Source organism: Arachis stenosperma, chromosome 1, assembly GCF_014773155.1.
Source record: "Arachis stenosperma cultivar V10309 chromosome 1, arast.V10309.gnm1.PFL2, whole genome shotgun sequence".
Taxonomy (NCBI): domain Eukaryota; kingdom Viridiplantae; phylum Streptophyta; class Magnoliopsida; order Fabales; family Fabaceae; genus Arachis; species Arachis stenosperma.
Window position 1 is genome coordinate 73498798 of NC_080377.1, and position 21862 is coordinate 73520659.

General features: G+C 33.3%; 1 protein-coding gene and 1 pseudogene across 3 annotated transcripts; both read right to left on the reverse strand.

Annotated features, from left to right (window-relative positions):
* Positions 1 to 8686: 8686 nt before the first annotated feature.
* On the reverse strand, positions 8687 to 13753 carry LOC130955762 (uncharacterized). 3 transcript variants are annotated; one of them, XM_057882828.1, is made up of 7 exons: positions 13507 to 13753; positions 12467 to 12512; positions 11591 to 11708; positions 11291 to 11361; positions 10755 to 10858; positions 10001 to 10089; positions 8687 to 9042 (listed from the first exon to the last, which is right to left on the reverse strand). In XM_057882828.1, exons 1-6 carry the CDS (start codon positions 13603 to 13605, stop codon positions 10048 to 10050), a joined length of 480 nt encoding a protein of 159 aa, XP_057738811.1. In that variant the 5' UTR covers positions 13606 to 13753; the 3' UTR covers positions 8687 to 9042; positions 10001 to 10047. The 3 variants fall into 3 exon arrangements, with proteins under 3 accessions (XP_057738811.1, XP_057738885.1, XP_057738739.1); XM_057882902.1 differs by lacking the exon at positions 8687 to 9042 and having other exon boundaries at positions 9219 to 10089; positions 10687 to 10858; XM_057882756.1 differs by lacking the exon at positions 8687 to 9042 and having other exon boundaries at positions 9369 to 10089.
* Positions 13754 to 19472: 5719 nt separating this feature from the next.
* Positions 19473 to 20862, reverse strand: LOC130981076 (heat shock protein 83-like; annotated as a pseudogene).
* Between the last annotated feature and the right edge of the window lie 1000 nt (positions 20863 to 21862).

Below are 21862 nucleotides of genomic sequence, written 5' to 3' on the forward strand. Positions count from 1 at the left end.
AGTGAATTTTTACATGAATTTAGAAAACGGAGACTTAGGTTCTGGAGTACTGGGGACGAATTAGGTTGAGTAAGATGGCGAAGCATTGTATTGATAATTGATGATATGAATTGTGAAAGTGGTGAACTATTGATAACTAAAACTAAATGATTTTTGAAAACCACTGATGTAACACTTTTAAAGTTGAGATTATTGAGACGTTATGCGCTTGGCAGGGACGGTGGTTAATCCCGCCTATCGAGGTCACGGTGGCGGCATAAGGGCGGTGGTTAGTCTCGCTTACATTGAGATGTGAGGTCTGTAGCAAAAGTATCACGCTCGCATCCTTTCGGAATCACTATAGTGTACAGGCACTAACATCCTAGACCGTGATCCGGGCACGATATCTCGGTGGTTCCCAATATGAGACCGAAAGGCGACATCTCCTTAGAGATGTGTCAGGTTGGCAGTTGAACTGACAATATGATATCATAGCCAAATAGGACAGACATTCATCATGTGCATATTCTATTTGTTTGTTTGCTTTGCCGACCTGTATTGTTTACCTAAGTGTTTAACATGCCTAAATGCTTATTGAATTAATTGCTATACATGCTTATACTTGTGCTTTGCTTGTATTGTTATTATCTATGTATTCTACTGAGATTGAGGAGGTTCAGAAGGTGGTGGCGATGGGATCGCATGGCGGTTAGGCTGGCGAAGGCTGTGAGACAACGGAGAATTGTTATATTAGAAATCCACTAAGTTAGATTACCCTTATGGTTTTAAATTATGCTTGTAAGTTTACTTATGTTTTAAGCTTGAATCATGTGATGGATATGAAGCTATAGGATTTACTCTGGCATCCAGGGGTCTTATATCTTACATCACTGGGCATTATTACCATACTGAAAACCTCTGGTTCTCATCCTATACTCTGTTGTTATTTTTCATATGCAGGTCACAGCTACCTCGGTGAGTTGCTTTGATGGTGACAGAGTAGAGGATCCTTGTTATGTTTTGAAGTTTTTTTTTATTTTTATTAAATCTCTCACTTTTTTATTTATTTTTCCTAGAGGCTTGCCTTGAGAGGAAGTTTGTATAAGCTGTTTTACTTTCTAAATTCTGTATGTCTGTATATAACTAACCGGCTTAAACTCCGTGGGTGGTGGCTAGATTCTTATGACTATTATACTTTGATATACCTATATATATGTCTTGATATCTGTACGTATATCTTGTGCCTCAATTAGTGTAGCTTCGTGTGAACGTTTTGCACTTTGAAACTCTGTTTTTGAGCTTATTTCTTCATCGTGCTTCTAGAATTATTATTTCTTTCTATATATATACATGTATAAGCTTTAGAATTGTCGTAATCTTTGATTAACCTTTGCTTTACGACGTGAGATAAGGTTTAGGGTAATTAGCGTGTTTCAAAACACATCTCAAAATTATATAAACATCTTAAATGAAAAAATATTACGTACATATCCTCATGCATGTTTTTATATAAAATCGAAGTGATAAAATTTGAATTAGTCATTTAAGTACTAAATCGAATTGACAAGATTTGAATTAATAGAAATTGGGATAAATCTACATTACTTGATGGTGCATGAATTCTCACACTTCGTACAACTGAACCAGCAAATGCACTGGGTTGTCCAAGTAATACCTAAGCGAGTCAGGGTCGATCCCACGAGGATTATAGTTTGATGCAAGCTATGGTTATCTTGTAGATCTTAGTCAGGCAGATAGAAGAAGTAGATATGTTGTTTAAAGTGCTTAAAATTGGAATAAGATGGAATTGCAATGTTTGATTATAACCAGTGATAAGAAGATGGTTAAGGTTTTGAGATGCTTTGTTCTTCTGGATAACTCTGGTTTTACTGTCTTCTTCAACTGTGAATGATTTTTTCTTTGGCAGGCTGTATGTGATTAACGCCGGTTGAGAGATCGCCAATGCTCCTCCAGATCTGAATCCCAGGGTTAGTGTGGATCCATTCTGATTGAGGGTATAGCTCCTGCAATCCATTCTCCTTAATGATCCTACTCAAAACGCCACAGACAAGGTCGAATCTTCCGGATCAGAGAATGATGTGCCTTTGGGTTCTAGTCTCTACCACAAAGACTCTAATCTCCCCATACCGCGGCTGAACTGATGTCTCAAGAAGTCCCCAACGAAGTCGTGGATTAGCCGTGTAAGAGATATATAATCAAGCTAGTGGTTCATCATTGTCTGATGAAAGACACACTTTGAACCCATGTAGAATGAGATAACCTTGTTTCAGTTCAGCGCATTCATAATGATGAAGAACGAAGATACATCTTAGAATCGAGAATTAAACACGGATTGAAAATAAACAGTAATACTTTTATTGATCCATAAAACTCAGCAGTGCTCCTCCCCTCAACTTAGGAGGTTTAGAAACTCATACTGATAGAGAATACAATATGAAAAATGTGTAAAGTGTCTAAGAGCTGCGAATAGTGTAAAAATTCTCAAATAAATACTAGACTAATGACTAAGGATTACATAAGAATTGTAAAATAGTCTTTTAGTGCCAAAATCCACTTCTAGGGCCCATTTGGTGAGTGTTTGGGCTGAGCTTTGATGAGATCCACATGCTAGGTGGCCTCTAGGACGTTGAAAGCTGGCTAGGGGGTCCTTTATGGGCGTTGGACGCTAGTCTCTTCTCCTTTGGGCGTTGGACGCCAGAATAGGACAAGAGGCTAGCGTTGGACGCCAGTTTTGGGCCTTTAATTCTAAAGCAAAGTAAGACTATTATATATTATTGGAAAGCTTTGGATGTTAGCTTTCCATAGCCATTGAGAACACTCTATTTGAACTTCTGTAGCTCCAGAAAAGCTTTTTTGAGTGCTAGGAGGTCAGATCCGGATAGCATCTGTAGTACTTTCTCTGTCTCTGAATCATACTTTTGCTTCAACTCCTCAATTTCAGCCAGAAAATACCTGAAATTGCATAAAAACACACAAAATCATAGTAGATCCAAAAATATGTATTTTGCACTAAAACCTATAAAAACTTAATAAAACTTAAACAAAATATACTAAAAACTATATGAAAATGATGGCAAAAAGCGTATAAAATATCCGCTCATCTCTTGACTCGATTTACCAACGAATGTAGTTCGATACTAGTAAATCAAAAAGTGTAAATTCGATTTATACGCAATAGCATAAAGTACATAAATTGAATCCAGTAGGTTCGATTTATTGTAGTTTTACGTATATAAAAAATTTTTCATATCAAATTTAATACAATGCTCTTCCATTCATTTTTTATAGCTCATAAATATTTTAGAAAAAAAATGTGTATATTTTAGAAGGGAATTTGTGGTATAATTTAAATAAATTTATTAAAAAATTATTAAAAATACATTTACTCAAATTTCAAATACAATACTCTTCTATATAATTAATAATTTAAAAATAAAAAATAATATTATCCAAAAATTTATGAGAATTTTCCAAAATAATTACAAAATTTTAAACATAGACAGAAGAATATTGTATGGAATTTGAATTGTGATTGTTTTGTATAGATTTTTATATAAAATACTCATATCATTATAATTATTCATTTTGTAACAAGTATAACTAAAATTTTACTAATATTTTTTAATTAAATATTTTAATAAAGTTTTAATTCGATATTTTATTGGAAGCAATTTTTGTAATTATTGTAAATAATTTTATAAACTTTTACTAATAATTATTCATTTTGTAACGAGTATAACTAAAATTTTACTAATAATTTTGAACTAAATATTTTTATAAAGTTTTAATTCAATATTTTATTGTAAGCATTTTTTTGTCATTATTGTAAATAATTTTATAAAATTTAAAAATAGCTTAGAAGATATTATGAGTACTATAAAGATTTATAATGTGCTCGTCCCTCTGTAATGCACAAAAACTAAAAAACTATCTTCACTATTGTGAGTTCCACTTTGATAGTCTTCACAAGAACTAGAATACAAAAAAATAGAAAATTTTTATAGTACTCATAACATCTTCTAAATTATTTTTAAAATTTATAAAATTATTTACAATAATTACAAAAAATGCTTACAATACAATATCAAATTAAAACTTTATAAAAATGTTTAATTTAAAATTGTTAGTAAAATTTTAATTGTACTCGTTACAAAATGAATAATTACAACGATATGAGTATTTTATATAAAATTAATACAAAACAATTCAAATTCCATACAATATTCTTCCGTCCATTTTTAAAACTTTGTAATTATTTTAAAAAAGTCTTATAAATTTTTTGATAATATTATTTTTAAATTTTTTAAATTATTAATTATGTAGAAGAGTATTCTTGTATTTGGAATTTGAGTAATGTATTTTTTAATAACTTTTTAATGATTTTTTTTTAAATTATACCACAAATCTTCCTTCTAAAATATATACGGTTTTTTTTTTTCAAAATGTTTATGAGCTATCAAAAATGGACAGAAGATGTGCAAGCAGGTTCAGAAGTGGGTTTGTATTGGTTTGGGTCTGTTGCCAAAGTCTATGACTCATGCAATAGTTATTTGTAGTTGTGTAAGAAGCTTTTTGGTTGGGAGGAGCGGGAGAATTGGCTTTTGCTTTGGCGTCAGCTTGTTCCGGAAAAGCACAAGTTTTTGTCTTGGTTGTGTCTTAAGGATGCTCTTCCTACTGTAAGTTTTCGCTTTAGAAGAGGGATGTCATCATCGGATAGGTGCCCAATATGTCTTTCTAACTAGGAATCGGTTTTACATTGTATTCGGGATTGCCCAGAAGCTCAGCTTGTATGGCATAGGTTGGATTTTTTTTGTCATCCTTTGGATTTGAAGAACTGGTTCTTGTATCATAGCAGAGAGCATCCGTTCAAGTTCTTTTCAGGACTTTGGTGGATATGGCGAGTAAGAAATAATGACATCTTTAATCTTCATGAAACTTGGCCTCCAGAAAAAGTGATTTGTTTGGCATTAACTTCAGAAAAGGAGCTTAGAAATATTTTTGAATTACAACGTATGTCCCTTCCCTCTACTCTAAATGGTTTTTGGAATTCCCATCCATTTGTACTTTCAAGATTAATTGTGATGCTAGTTATCTTGGTTCAGGTGATAGTGTTGGTTTTGCTTGTGTTATTAGAGATTGTAATGGGAGTTGGCAAAGAGGGTGTTTGGGAATGATTGAGAGTAATAGTATTATTCAAGGGAAATTGTTTGCTATTTGGAGAGGATATCTCTTAGTTTGAGATGTGGGTCAACGAAAAGTTATTTGTGAGACGGATTGTGTAGAAGTATTTAATCTTGTTACTAATTACCAAGATAGTTTTGGGTTTATTGATCCATTAGTGCTCAAAATAAGAGATATCATGCATTGGAATTGGCATGTTGACTTTCGTTTGATTACGAGAGATGCAAATACAGTGGCAGATACTATGGCAAAGATGACGATGAAGTTACAACTTTCTCATGTAGAGCTTCCTTCACCTTGGGAGGAGTTTAAAAGTAGTCTTAAAAAAGGACTGTCCCTCTATTTAAGTAGATCCTTTGTTTTGTTTTTCTTTGTTTAGTTTATTTCAGTCACAAAAAAAATAGACGGAAGAATATTGTATGAAATTTGATATGAACAAATTTGTATATACGTAAAACCACACTCAATTGAATTATCTACTTTATGCCCTTGTTTATAAATCAAATTTGCACCATTTGATTCGATTTACTAGTATCAAACTACATTCGTTAGTAAATTAACTTAAGTAATGTCGATTTATCCCAATTCCTACTAATTCGAATTTTGTCAATTTGCTTTAGTACTTAAATAGCTAATTTGAATTTTATCAATTTAATTTATATAAAAATATGCACGAGGACATGCACATAACATTTTTAATTTGGAATTTTCATGTAAATTTGAAATATGTTTAGTTTATACATGGGTTTTACCTTTGAAATTATTATATTTTAAATAAAATAAATTATGAATTTGAATAACCGTGTTTATAAACACCATAACCGCCTAACCCCACAATCCCTATTTATTAGCATTACAAGCTCGATCGGGAAGCATCTTCTAAAAAAATTTATGTTTAAATTAAGGATAATTCTATGGTGCTGATAGAAAGATTCTTTCTTACCTGCTGATGCATCGTGTCACACCGTAGAAGGTAACATGTGTCTTGGAATCTTAGTGCGTCTTATAAGTTGTTGCAGATAGGACTAGGAGTTTGCAGAAAGGGCCCCATGGTTCAGAGAATTTGTCTTGTGAATAATTGTGACGAGAGATTATTAGAAACTTATTAAGACTTAAGTGTAGGTAAATATTTCTTTTATAAATATTAAGTAGGATAAGAATATATTATTTTAATATAAAGTTAATGGTCTATTCGATGGGCCTAAGAGCGTAATAGTGAGGTGGGCCGTGTGAGTGGGGTGAATGTAGTGATGGATTCATACCTATGCTCGTGTTGACCAAAAAAAAAAGACCTATGCTCGTGCAATACGATGAATTTGCTAATATTCTATTATAGGTTATTTTGGTCTTATTGTATTGTTTTAAGGTTGATGGCCTCCATTGTATTTTAAAAAAAAAAAAAACAAAAAAACGAAGTCAAGAAAAAGAAAGATTTCTATTCTAGGAAGAGCCATCCTGAAGGGTTGTGAGACACCGTAGAAGATATTGGTTTATGATACGAAAAAATTAGTTTCACGTAATTACCGGCAAGTATATTGAGTTGTATTAAATAGTAATACTCACAAGAGCGAGATCAATTCTACGGAGATTAGTAGATTAAATAATTTTAGTTAAATGGTGTTTTAATTTGGCAAACAATTTGTGATTTCTTGATATATTCAACATGAAAGTAAAATACAGAAATATAAATAACAGAATTAAAATGACTGAAAGTAAAATAACATGAATTAAATGACTGAAAATGTAATAGCTGAAACTTAAAGTGCAAGAAAGTAAGAACTGAAATGTAAATAGCTAAAATGTAAATTGCAAGTAAATAAGAGCTGAAATATAAATGGCAGGAATTATAAATTACAGGAATGTAAAAAGAAAATTGGGTAGTAGGTGATTAGAAACTCAAAGGAATTGAAATGAAGATTTGTGATGGGTGAAATTCCTAGGGATCAGAGATATTGATTTCTCATGAATTAATAGTGATTAATTCCTTCTCAATCATGTATATAGATTTATGGCAGATTGTGAATAATTGGATCGCAATTTTTTGGTGATTCAATTTTTTTTTATCACAAACAATTGCCAATCAATTGCTAATCTCAAATGCCACATGATTCTCATTCTTAAGTTTAATATTTTTTTGGGCATATGATTGTGGATTTGGGCCTGCATCAGAATTCAATATGAGCCAGTTGATTTGGTTCTTCTAGTCCATGACCAAAACATTGTAGATACAGTTTTTTCTTTTAAAAAATAAATTATACCAGTGCAATATCCGATTGAATATTCCTTTCTCTAGAAAAAAAAAATAACAATAACGATAGTTACTCAATATCTAATTGAATATACTTACAAACTTTATAAGTTAAAGTTGCTAATCGAGAATTTAATTAAACTATAGATACCTAAAATTAATTATTTATGTTTAAATTCGATGAAAAATTTGAGTGATACAAATTGAATTATATAAGCAATTGCTTAATGGAAATTAGAAAGTAAATTATCCTCTTTTATATATAATTATATAATAAATTTAACATATATTTTTATCGCATAAAATCATCGGACTTCTAAAGTTCTAATCAATTCCATTTGATAGTTAAGGTTGATACAAAAATAAGTTTTGAAATATGCATTAAATATAAAAAGGTTATTACAAGCTTTAAATGAACATATAAATAAATTTATTAGCAAATTTATCATATTGCACTAGCACATGTCTGAATCCATCACTGCATTCACCCCATTTACACGGCCCACCTCACTATCACGCTCTTAGGCCCATCGAATAGACCATTAACTTTATATTAAAATAATCTATTCTTATTGTACTTAATATTTATAAAAGAAATATTTACCTACACTTAAGTCTTAATAAGCCTCTAATAATCTCTCGTCACAATTATTCACAAGACAAATTCTCTGAACCATGGGGCCCTTTCTGCAAACTCCTAGTCCTATCTACAACAACTTACAAGACGCACTAAGATTCCAAGACACATGTTACTTTCTACGGTGTGACACGATGCATCAGCAAGTAAGGAAGAATCTTTCCATCAGTACCATAGAATCATCCTTAAATTAATTGTTGTGCATTTCAGAGTAGTATATAACCCTTCACTTTCCTTGGATACATACTCTTAATATTGGGAATGGATCCTTTTAATTTTTTTTTTTTTACAATTGAAGGAGTAAAGTGTGATCTTCTACCATTGATTTTATAAGTGAGATCAAAAATAAATATGAGAGAGAGAGAGCAATGAAAGATTAAAAATCACACTTTACACTCTCAATTTTTTTTAACAATTGAGAGGATCCATTCCCCTTAAGATTGTGTTCTTTGCATTGACTAGAAATTTTCTCAACAAATAAAGTTACAATTCTTCTTTGTTGAATGTAACGCAAGTCATCTCACTGTTTACTTCTATTTTTTAAACAGAGGTTGATTGTAAGCCAATTTATTTTAACTAATAATAATGTAACATGTAACAAAGAGTAACTTAGTCTTTAATATTGAGAGAATTGGATAAAATTCACCTTAAAAAATATCATATTGGTAATAAAATTTTTGACCAATGACTACCGCTGACGAAAAAACATAGAAAGGATGAGCGGACGGGTCAAATTGACGGCACCGCACAAGGAAACACACGTACCACCGGTTATGGCAGACTGCTGAGGAACGAGAGCGGCAGCTGGATCGAGGGATTCTCCTACAAGATAGGCACTGGAACGGCATTTGGGCAGAGACACGGGGAGTGAAAAAAGGCATGGAGCTAACTTGGACTATGGGATGTAGAAAAGTAGTGGTAGAGACTAGAGATTGATGCAGCAGCAGTGGTTCACCTTTTGAATGGATGCAAGAACCTGGTCATCCATCCAAATGCTAATGTTAGAGAAATCAATGAAAGGAGGAAATAAGATTCAAGCATATTTTGTACAGAACTATAAGAAAGGTAATAGATGTGCTTATTACCTAACAAATGAGTTAAAGATAGATATGACTTTGTTTTTTTGGGATTTACCTCCTCCTGAGTTAGCTAGAAATCTGAGTAAATATCACAGGGATTACATTATCCCGCTCAGTTTGTAATTATGTTATCTTTTTTATGGGTTTATGCCGCTTTTTTTAACCAAAAAACAAACATGTAAGCAACTAAATTCCAATACGGTTGCAGGCTTGCAGAGCTGCTGGAAAGACACATGTAAGGACAAGTAGCCTCTGTTTGTCTTCTTCATTTCTTCATTTCTCAGTCATTCCAATTCCGACGGCAAAAAGAGAAGAGAGAGCAGAGGCTGAGGCACAGAATAATAGCAGTCTTCACCACCCACCATCAACCACAATGAAAGGCCGCAATTATCCCTCCACGGCTCCACCAGAAGAAAGATGGCCAAAAAAGCCGTTTTACTTTCGAATAAATTGTATCACTGATACCGAATGGCTTTTGTATCAGTCGAATAGATGGTTTATATGATTGTATGATTGATACTGGATCAAACCAATTCCAGCAATTCGTTTGTATTCATAGCCATTTCCCATTTTTGTCTTAACTGTGAATAGTTAGGATGAGGAATTGATTCAATTCGGGCAATACTAACAACTATGATTGGCATAATTAATTTTTAACTTCAGGCCGAGCTAAAGCATCCAGTACATACAATGCAACTACTTACTCAGAAAAACATACAGGATGTGCTTTCACATGAAACAGAAAGCACCAAAACAACAATATTCAAATGTTATTGCAGCTTGCACTAGGTCTGTAGAGGTCAATATATATTAGTTCTACATCTTAGTTACCTTGAAAAAACACTAACTACTCACATTGGATGTTTAACGAGAGGAGTTTTCCTACTATTCTCCCTTCTTGTTCACGAATCAGTTGCATCTTTAAGACGTGCAATAAGCTCCTCCTACAGATTTTATATCACGTATTAGTAAAGGCAAACATATATATATATATATATATATATATAAATCAGTACTTTTTCAATAGTCAATCTTAATGCTTGTTTGGACACTATTAAATCAATAAAAAAAGAATGTTTTTTTAATAAAAAAATATCTTTATTTTTTAGTGTGATTGACAAATTTCTAATAGTAAAAATAAAAGCACTAAACAAATAAAAAAAAAACATCTTTTTCGAAAAGCTATAACTTGCTTTTTTCTTAAAAAAAAAGATATTTTTTACATAATAAATAAACAAAAAAGTCATTTTTTATCTTATTTTACCCAAACATAATTGATAGATGAAAAAAGATCTTTTACATGAAATATCCAAACATAAAATCACTTTTACTTTTATAAAAAATCTTTTAAAAAAAGATCATTAAAAATTTTTTTTTTCTGAAAATAGCGTCCAAACAAGCCCTTAGACTTATACGATTTGATATTCATATCAAGATTTTATGAATTGAAACAAATGGAACCATTATGCGATTATGATTTGATATATATGGACCATCAGTAAAACATAACATATAGGAAACAGTCATATGGACATCCTTACGCATGCATGCAGGTGCCATCTCAGTGCAACTTATGTACCCGTTTTTAAAAAACTGCAGAAATACTTGCCTTCTTTCCTTTGGTTGAAAGACCTTTAGATTTCAAAAGATTACGAAGCCTCTCTACAGTCAACCTGTGGAAATCCTTATTGAATGTTTGACTGGTTGATCCCTCTGTATGTTTAAAACCATAAGAAACAAAAGTCATTGAGATATATAGAGAATCCATATGCTAAACCTCTGTTCGGCAATCTTACTAAGGATCATGGTAAACTAATTTATAGTAATTATCAGACCTATGACCTTAAATCTTTGCCAATCACAAATACCTGAGGTAAACTCAAGAGGCAGCCTGAATTAGAGGTGCAAGCACAGGTAAAGAGAACTTCCAGTAACATAAATTAAGCATAACTAAAACATAAGCCTGAGGTGCATGTCTGGATACGTATCAGACTGTATGATAAGAGATGTGACCAATCCCACAACCAACAAACAGTATACATATATGATACAAAATGCATATAACGATGTAGGTAATTGAATCCAATGTTTATATACATCCCTCTCAGGATCCAATGCAAAATGCCTTACAAAGGCCATACCCACCTTGTAAAGAGTTTATTTGATTATTTGCTCTCTTAGCTGAAGCTCTGCCATCCAAACCCTTGTCACTAGCCCTGATTAAAGAGTTTAACGAGGCCGGGTTCAATAACACAACGTGATTGAAATACTTAAATACAGACATTAATGAACGCAAAATAGGCACCATTAGTTATTCACAAGAGGCAAGTGAAGAGAAAGGAAAAACTTATCCATATTTCTTCATCAAAAGACGCATAGTGGCAGAAAATTTGCAGGCAAGTTGGTGAATTGAGGATATTTACCATCCTATGGGGGGAATAATACCTCTTTCTAGATCCCTCGGTTCCATCCTTTGAGCTGGAATCACATTTTTGTTTCTTGAGGCCTAGGGTGAGTGCTCTAATAAGTATGTTTTGTTGGTTTGTCTTAATATGCTGGCCCTCTGGATCAACAAGAGAGTTAGAAAACCTCTGCTTCATGATGATTATCAAATGAAGAAAATACTAAAGATATGGCAAAAATCTATGACATGAACCACTTACTACGTAAAAATATACATCATGACCAAGTCACCAAGAAGGTGTCGAAAGCTTCTTAATATATGATTTCATAAATTCAATAAAGTACTCAGAAATAAAATTTGATAACATGAACCATTTAGAAACTAAGATGGTAAGGTCCTTTCATGCTCAATAAAGGTGATGGTCAGCACTTTTAAGCAGCACTTATGCAATGTACAAACACTAAACACCCTAAACTCAACAAATTAAGGCAACAATAAATATGCTAAATACCAATCCAACTTGACAAAGTACATAACATAAAAGCTTATAAGCTCAGATAAAGAATCTTTCATTGGCAAATACAAGTACCATTTGAATATGATAAAGTATAATGTTTGTGGATGATAGGGAGCCAATCTTAACCCTGGCGATGAGAAGGAAATAATTTATAACGAAATAATCTATGGCTACATAGCATACCTTCCTAAATTACTAACGATTTATTATGATAGCTAAACAATCAATTCTAGATAAGAGAAATTTTCTGGTTTCTATAAGAAGAAAATGGTAAAAGTTCATTTGTTTCATTGCTAGAGTCTTTGCTTGAGAGCGAAGTGAAATATCATTATTGGAGCAATCAAACTATAGTGAGTTGTAGCAACCTGTTTAAATACTATAAGATAAAGAATGAGAAGACCTGGTGGCATTGTTTCATGATCGCACACATACACCCGCATCCCACCCTGCACAATCAGGATGTCAAATCAAATTCAAATATAATATCTTGCAAATAACATCATGCAGAGTTCTGAAAAACTGGAAGGGAAATCATTTTCAATGACAAGAAGTATCATTATGATGTAGGACATTGGTAGCTTTACATAAAAAGCATGTGCGTCAAAGAAAGCATGGCAGAAAATTCACTTGATATTTATTTCAGAAGAAAGAATGCTTACACAGTAGAACCCAGCAGGATAGAGGAAATGTGATTAATGATGAAAATGGAGCTCCTGTATTATCTTAATTCAGCATGAATTTAAACAAATAATTTCAAGATTTCAAACACGTAATAAGCGTCCATTACAGGTATAGCATTAACGAGATTAGGTTCAATTTTAAAAAAGAATCCCTTGTAAAAGAAGCCTAATGTGCAGTGCTTTTAGTTTCTCCCAAATGCTCCTAATATTCTGTTCCACTAGAAATGCAAAAGCAATTCTAAGATCTCCATAAACAAAAACAAAGGCAGAAGAAGAAAATATACGAATTAATCACGACACATGATTAATACCAAGTGAAAGAGCCTCCAATGTTGCATATTAAACTACTTATTACAAAGTTGGGAATCGTTAGTGACATGAGTTCAATTATTAGAAAAGTCATGCTATTTAGTACAACAGTTCGAAGCCATAAAATTCCTCACTTTTTTCATCGAAGTTTTGATGTTTTAGCTCAACTCCAAACTCCATACATCACATCAACCATCAAAGTACTGAGTAATCAACCATTTTCAACAGCAATATTCTAACATTTCTTAAGCAAATGTCAATGCTTCAACCAAAACCACAAAACCTAACAGTAACAATAAACAAGAAACCACATTGTAATTCAAATTCACAAAATCAATACAAAAGAACACCACATACCAAAGCATCCAACAGAAATTCAAATTCGTTAATCATGCATGAGAAAGAAGAAAAAGAAAGAAAGAAAAAAAAGTTGGAAGTAAGAGTGATTTACCGGATTGGAAGACACAACGGTGGAAGAGAAGAGGCCTCGAGAGGGAAGATCGGAGAGAAATGAAGAAGCACCAGATGAGCGATTCGTATCCATAACCATCGAATTGAACACGAGAATGAAACCAACACAACAAAGAAGAAGAAGAAAACCCTCGGAATCAAATTGAAGCGACAGCTTCAGTTCAGAACTACCGCGAAGAATAAGTTTGTGGTGTTGATACACCGAAATAGACTTTAGTTGGACTCTCCCTTTGACCACCACGGAAATTAATAACTAATAAGATTTATTTACCTTATACACTCCGCCAGAAAACGTAATTGGGTATTCTTTTGTTTTTTATGATTAACCGTGTGTTAATTTTGGCAACGTAATTTTCCCGGTATTTTTTTTTTAAGCCGGGAAATTATTTTTAAAGAGCAAATTTTTTAATTTTGGTTTTTTGAGTATGTCTACTATTCGGATGATTAAAAAAATTAAAAGAAAAATAAAAAGAGAAATCACGGATAACGGGATAAGTATATTTTAGAGGAAAACGTTTTCTACAATATGCCAATAAATAATAAAGGATTAATTTTACAAAAAATGTGTAAAGCAAGTAATAGCATGTATTTGGATGACATTAAGTGATAAACAAAGATCTTTATCTAAAATTTTGGTGCCTTTAACAATTTTTTTAAGTAAAAGTAAAATACTATAAAAACAAAAAAGCATATTTTCTAAAAAATACAATTTTTTTATCTTTTTAAAAAGAAAATTTGTTGATCCGTCACGTTAAAATTCAGACTTTATTGTGCATTATAAGTTATAACTCTGCCTTAATTGTCATTCATTCTATATGCGACACCTTTATTATTGACTTAATGACCATTATTCTGACTTAATGATCAACGGTCATACCATCAACTTTATTCATCAACTCTATGCCTATAAAAGGCACCAATTTCTATATACACCGGAGATTCTATATACATTCTAGATATATTCTATATACATTCTATATTCATAGAATTATTATAATATACAACACATAATAACTTCTATTTCATGTCTTATATTCTATATTCATAGAATTATTCTTATACCTCTTAAACACTTACTGACTTGAGCGTCGAAGTGTCTTTTGCAGGTACCCACCCCATTGTTCTCTCATTGCCGACGTATACCTCATCTTGGCAGAGAGCTTACAAGTATTCACCGGCGGACGAGCTATACACCGGCCAATCTCAACAAGAAGAATTGGCGCCGTCCGTAGGGAGCGAGTAAAATAATTCCTACTCCCCTCAGGTTCATAAAACTTGAATTACATTCAAATTTTTGAACCAATTTCAATAATCTTATTTAAGATTTTATTTAATACATTTTATCAAATTTTAATCTAACGTATCATAATATTTCACATGTCATAATCGATCAATGAATCAATCCGAGAACAAACTCGACTTTCAACCAATCCGAAAAAAAAAACTCGGTTTTCAATACAAACTCACCAATCAATTTTGCTAACTTTTTAAAGTTCTTTACTTATACAAGTAAAATTATATATTTTATTCATACATATTTTTGTATTTATATTTTGTATAACTAATATTTACTGATTTATTAGTTATATTCAAATCTCAACATATGTTCTATACAATAATAACATATAACAACCATATCAATTGTATTTTTATTTCATTATGTATTATATTTTTATTGCTTAATGATTTCATTTATACAATTAAATGACGGTAATGATGAGTTCAAATCTTAAAATTGGATTCCATAAAAAATTAATTGCATATCAATTGTATATAACTATTATACTATTCACTTTATGCTATTAACTTTTATATTACTATTTGTTTAATACAAAAAGTTAAACAAAAACACATGCAAACATTCAAAATTTACTATTATTGCACGAGAAATATCCTTCGTCATACTGTAACTGCTAAAAACATTATACTAAATGTATAATTCAATAACTGTAATCTTATTGCTTTATTATCAAATTAAAGCATGTCCTACAAAATAAAATTCAGATATTCACATTTGGCATGTATGACATTCATATATGTCGTCTTCTTCTCTACAGTTATCAACTTTCAAGGTGTATTTTTTTACTTTGAACTATTTTACTTTTACAATATATATTATTCAATATATGTTGCGACTTTATACTTATTCATTTTCTCAATTTATCTTATTCATGTAAGACCTTCACTATAAATTGTAAATATTCAATAACTAATTGCTTTGAGCTAGAAATTTATCAATAAGTTGTTGTGAGCCGAAAAAATTTCCAAGACAATTAACCATTATATCCTCGGATCATACAATCGATTCCGTCAATGGATATCTATCTCTGAACTTTTCAGTTCACATACAATCAAATGCTAAAATTGTTCTTAAGCGAAAAAAGTATCCCCCACACAACTATCTTGATTGAATGACTTTTATCACTCAATTATTTTTTGAATAAGTGCCGACATAATAACCCGACTAAACTTGGGGGCTCACCATATCATTATTCACTTATCTTTTAACCGGGTTATAAATCATTTTATTTTCTAAGCTTAGCCTGTATCATATGATCGGCAGACAAACACTACAAGAAAACACGTCTATTGCCACGCTTTTAAAGCGTGGCGAAAAGCTGAAAAAAGCGTGACGATAGCTTTTCGCCACGCTTTTTGACCTACCGCCACGCTTTTGAAAGGGTGACCTATCAAAGGGTGGCGGTTGCTCTATCGCCACGCTTTTTTTAGCCTATTGCCACGCTTTTTGTTTGCCACGCTTTTTTACAAACGGCCACTTGTAAAAGCGTGGCTGTAGGTTGAAAATATGGCCACGCTTTTAAAGCGTGGCGATAGGTAGAGGTATGGCCACGCTGTTAAAGCGTGGCGATAGGGCAGATCTGGCCACGCTTTTACAAGCGTGGCAGTAGAGGAGATATAGCCACGCTTTTAAAGCATGGCGATAGCAAGAGATACGGCCACACTTTTAAAGCGTGGTGATAGGGAGAAATACGGCCACGCTTTTAAAACGTGGCGATAGGCTTGTCAAATTAAAAAAAAAAATCCTTTTTTTAGCTTTACCTTCATCACTACACAATATAAATTTTGAGTCCTTTTTTTATTACCAAACCAGTATGCAATTTTTATTATATGACAAATCAAATAGTAATTACTGACATATATAATTTTTACTATAATTGTTTTATATATTAATACTCAAATACAAAATAAATCTCGAATTCAAAACTCTAATTTCTCAACAAACTTTTCAACTTGAGCAAAAAATACAATGCTATCTAATACTTCAATTAGCTTTACCAAATTTGACAATCATTATACAGATTTACAAATCTTGTAGGTCCATTCCTTCCCTTTTGGCGTTTGAAACATCATGAAAACATCAGCCCTGAAAAGTCATCTTAGCAACATCTGTTTGCTCTGGCACTGCAGGAAGAACTTTGTCCACCACAATCACCTTCCCATCATTCGGTGTATGGTTCCAGCAATTCTTTAATATCTTCAAGCATTCTTCGTCATCCCAATCATTAAGTATGTTCTAGAAATAAAATAATATAATCTAAGAAAACTATGGGATCAACTCAATCATAATATATATAGTTTGTTCCATTAACATTAACTCTTGTTTCTGGTGTAAATGTTTTGGCATGCTATCAAATAAATTATTTATATCAAATATATATTAAAATACAAAAATATATATTGAAAATGAATTCAATAATACATTTATTATACACAAATATACAAAATCTAATTTACTAATTAATTTTTAGTGTGTATATGATATTGATAGATATAAGAGCAATGCATCAGAGAAGCATAAGGACCAAGTGACAGCAATCAAGAAAGCCTTCAAGAATGTCTGTTTTAAGTAATTTCCCTTTGTGCTTAGTTAGTTAGTTGTCTGTTATACTCTTAGACCAACTCAATCTCTTATACATGTGTATAAAGTGGATAACATGATTGTATAATGTAATCAAGTACACAAATCACATATTCAATATCATGATTTCTATATTCTGCAGAATTCATTTTCTCCTCTCTTTTCATTATTCTCTCAATCTTAGTGCTAAGTCTTTCAGAAACAAACATTAAATAAACTGAGGCTGCAAGAATCAAGCAAACTATGAGAGATAATATATAAGTGTGTGTTAACATTTCAAGAAAAACTCAATATAATAAGTGAGCCAATATAATATATAAGTAAATCAAGCAAGAATCAGTGAGCCAATATAATAAGTAAGACTTGAGTTCACCCCTGTCAAATGGAACTACAATATCTAATTACAATGTCATAGATCAAATTGGATCAGTTGGTTCTCATCTTCAATTATTGTCAAGATTCATAAGCATCAAAATAGTGTAAAGAGACATTTTGTATACTAAATTGAGAAATTAGAAGACATAACCAGTTTAAGAGAGAGTAAATTCAATTAACAAATCAAATATATTAAACAAGTGAAAGAGAAAGAAAAGAATGCCTAAATCCATCTTTTTTAGCTAATCAAAATTCTGCCTTGGTTCCTTCAAAAGCATTGAGAGAGAAGAAAGGGCCAAACTTGAATGATATACATGCAAGCACAAATATCCAAACTCAATTATTGTAAAAAAGGCATTTCTACTTAAAAGGGTTATAGCCAAGAAGAAGAGAATTAAGGAAGGAATACCAGTGTTGTAGGGGCTCTTAACTTTAACTTGGGCACTCAGACAAACTCCCATGCTAGAAATAGGTTCCTCAATTACTGAATCCTTGTTTGTTGTGTGCAGATTACAATTAGAAACAATTTCCAATCTGCCAAAGAAGTACAAAATCTGTTACCAGAACAATCATCAAGACAAAAGCAGATTGAAGTACCAACAAAGGTATCCACTATAAATACTGTACAATGCCTATCAAACTAATTTTTTACTTTAGCAGATTGGAAGTACCACTGCGCTGAAGGATCTCGAGTTTTAGAGTAGTAGAGGACTGAGATGTATTTCCTCATCTATTTTCCTCATCTATTTTCCTAATGCTTCAGAAAGCAATTCAAATAGAACTAGTCCCAATTTCTTAACATATTCTGCATACTTAATTATTATATCTCTGCAAGGAAATTAGATTTCACAATCATGAATAGCTAGAAAATACAAAATTCTTATCAGACTATGGAGAAATTATTTCAATTAAGTTGTGGTGACCAAGTTTACTATAAGACTCTACATTGTCTTATCAAGCTATGAATAGAATACTTCAAGAGGATCAATCTCACCAAATATTATTACTGTCACTTAAAAGTCACAGCAGCTCTTTTGGGTTTATTTTATACACTAAACTTACTAATAACTAATATATTTCGTATCATGAACTAAAATTAACTGTTAATGTATAGTTCAGCTTATGAGTCTTTAAGTTCTTGAATGTGTAGGGTCTGTAATAAGTTATAACACATAAAAAAACCTAAGTAGTTATAGCAGTTAGGTTGGCTTAGCTTTGCTTAGTACAAGTGTATATATATACCTCTGCAGGGTAACTCTTTACACACTTATAAAAGATCTGAATGACAATTCACTTTATACAAAGATTAGCTCTCACTCTTTCATTTGATTCTTCTCTATCTCTTAAGGTTTACATTAACTAACTACTAGTATGTTGTTGGAACCACTAGCATGATGGAGTTCTGTACTGTTCTTTCAATAAATAGAAAGAAGAAAGCAGAAACCATATGTACCTGTAGATTGAAGGGAGTTGGAGAGGATCAAGAGGTCTTGGAGCTAATACACAAGTGAGTGTATCCCTCCAATTAACCGCAGGTGTTGTGTACAAATCAAAGTTGGTGTTGTAATACACCATCCTTGAAATATCACATGAATAAATCTCTCTCTTCACCTCAGGATCCTGCTCATGAAATCTGCGAGCCCCATCAATCATTTCTCGGTACAACACATGTGACTTCAAGCTACTTCACTTCAGCACACAGGACGATACAACAATTGAGAGTTCAATTTCTTGTGTTCATCGTCCTCATCATCACTAATCTCTTTCTCAGTTGTCTTCTCAGTCCAAAGATAAATGGGATAACTAATGAATTCCGAGTGCTTCTTCACAAGATCCTTAATCCTCCTCTCCTCCAAGTACTCTAGCTGTTAAAACCAAAGACAATATCAATCACTCAGCCATCATCTCTGTTGCAAGCTCAAATTAAAGCAACTTTCAATTAAAAAATTCCTGAAACATTTTAAATGTTCCCCTAAAGTTTAAAAACTAAGCACGCACTTAATGAATCAAACTGATGCGCAGACCTAAATGTGTTTCTAAATAAATTCATACAGAAATAATTATGTTGTTCCTTACACTCCTAAGATTCCGATTTCCACGCGTTCATAATTATCCAGTATTATTTTTTGTGTCCTTCGAACTCATTGCAACAAAAACTTCATATCAAATATTACTATTGGTGAATTATATAACACGTCAAATAACCTATTAACCCAAAGTCCCAATCATATCTACATCATATAGATAAAAACATCAATCAAAGAATACATGTCCAATACAGAAGAAAACGACAGCAAAAATATCAAACTTCTGAGCAAATAGAAATCAAAATGGGGTTGAGGTGTCTGTATTACTTGATCCTTCTTGAGGAAGAGGGTGATTTTGGTTCCTCTTCCGAGTTGCTCCCCACTGGTATCCCTGGTCACAGTGAATGAGCCACCAGCCTGGGATTCCCAAATGTACTGCTCATCATCGTTATGCTTAGTGGTCACAATCACCTTCTTGGCAACCAAGTATGCAGAGTAGAACCCAACACCGAATTGTCCAATCATGCTGACGTCAGCACCCGCCTGCAGCGCCTCCATGAACTCCTTCGTCCCAGACCTCGCTATTGTTCCCAAATTATTCACCAAATCTACCCACACACACACACACACGAACAAATCAGTAATCAAACTCAAAGAAACAGCACATGACTGAATACAGAACAAAATTGGAAGTGCATTTTACGGTACCTTCTTTGGTCATTCCAATTCCACTATCGATGATTGAGAGAGTCTTGTTGGCCTTGTCGGGGACGAGACGAATGAAGAGCTCCGGCTGAGCATCGACCTTGCTCTTATCGGTTAAGCTCTTGAATCGGATCTTGTCCAATGCGTCGAAGCGTTGCTGATGAGTTCGCGAAGGAAGATCTCCTTGTTGGAGTAGAAAGTGTTGATGATGAGGACTTAACCACCAGGCAGCCATGCTCGGTGGCGGCAGCCAGATCCACATTGTCGATCCCACGCCGGCCCCTCCGACAACCTTGAGCCTACCGGCGGAGGACTGAAACACCTCGCGCGTGACCTTGGTTCCACTCATGACGATTAGCGCGTCACAGAGCCAGATCTTAGTGCAGAGCTCCTCAGGGCACGTTAGCAAACTCCTTGAGCATCTTGAGGCCCGCCTCGCCGAGCTTCTCGACGACGAGAACGGTGGGCTTTGCGTCTGTGCCGGCGGAGACGAAGACAACGAGGTGGCGGGCGGCTGGAGCGGAAGGAGATGGAGAAGGCGGAGAAGAGAGAAAGAGAGCTGGAACATGAAAGTGAAGAGATTCGAAGGGTTTGTGAATGTGCGGTGGCCATTATTTAAGTTGCGTAGAAAGAGTGTTAGTAAGAATAGTAGAAGTCTGAGCGTTAGGGTTTTCAGAGCTCCATGATTGGCTGTGAGTGTTAGGGTTTTCAGAGTGTTTAGTTTAATAGTGTTATAGAGGAGAAGAGTAGAAGTCTGATGAGTTAGTGTACCGCGTTTGGGGCTTAGAGTTCCTTTTTTTCAGTGGGAACTTTTTTGCCACGCTTTTTTAGGGGTGCTAACAGAGGTATTAGAAATGGGGGCATTTTAAAAACGTGGCAAGATCAAAAATTTTTCGCCACGCTTTTAAAAGTGTCTCTGTTTCTCTCTATGGCCACGCTTTTGAAGCGTGGCAGAAGAAAACGTGGCCTTTTCTCTAATCAATTGCCACCCTTACAAAAGCGTGGCTGTTGATCCTTTTCGCCACGCTTTTGAAGCGTGGCAAAAAAAAAGGTGGCCAAATCTCTATTCAATCGCCACCCTCATAAAAGCGTGGCTATTGACCATTTTTGGCCACGCTTTTGAAGCGTGGCAAGAAAAAAGCGTGGCTATAGGCCTTTTTTCTTGTAGTGAAAGCTTAAGGGATATGATCCGTCACCTTATAACTCGGTCTTGATTGTGCATTATAAGTTATAACTCGGCCTTAATTATCATTCATTCTGTAACCGACACCTTCATTACCGACTTAATGACCATTATTCTGACTTAATGATCAACAGTCATACCATCAACTCTATTCATAAACTCTATG

Excerpts from the sequence above, each read along its gene's own strand:
- LOC130955762 (XM_057882828.1), bottom strand. The coding sequence starts at position 13,605 with ATGGTTATGGATACGAATCGCTCATCTGGTGCTTCTTCATTTCTCTCC. Across the intron at positions 10,859-11,290 it reads TCAAATAAACTCTTTACAAG|AGGGATCAACCAGTCAAACA; the intron begins GTGGGTATGGCC and ends TTAAACATACAG. Across the intron at positions 10,090-10,754 it reads TTTCAACCAAAGGAAAGAAG|GAGGAGCTTATTGCACGTCT; the intron begins GCAAGTATTTCT and ends TAAAATCTGTAG.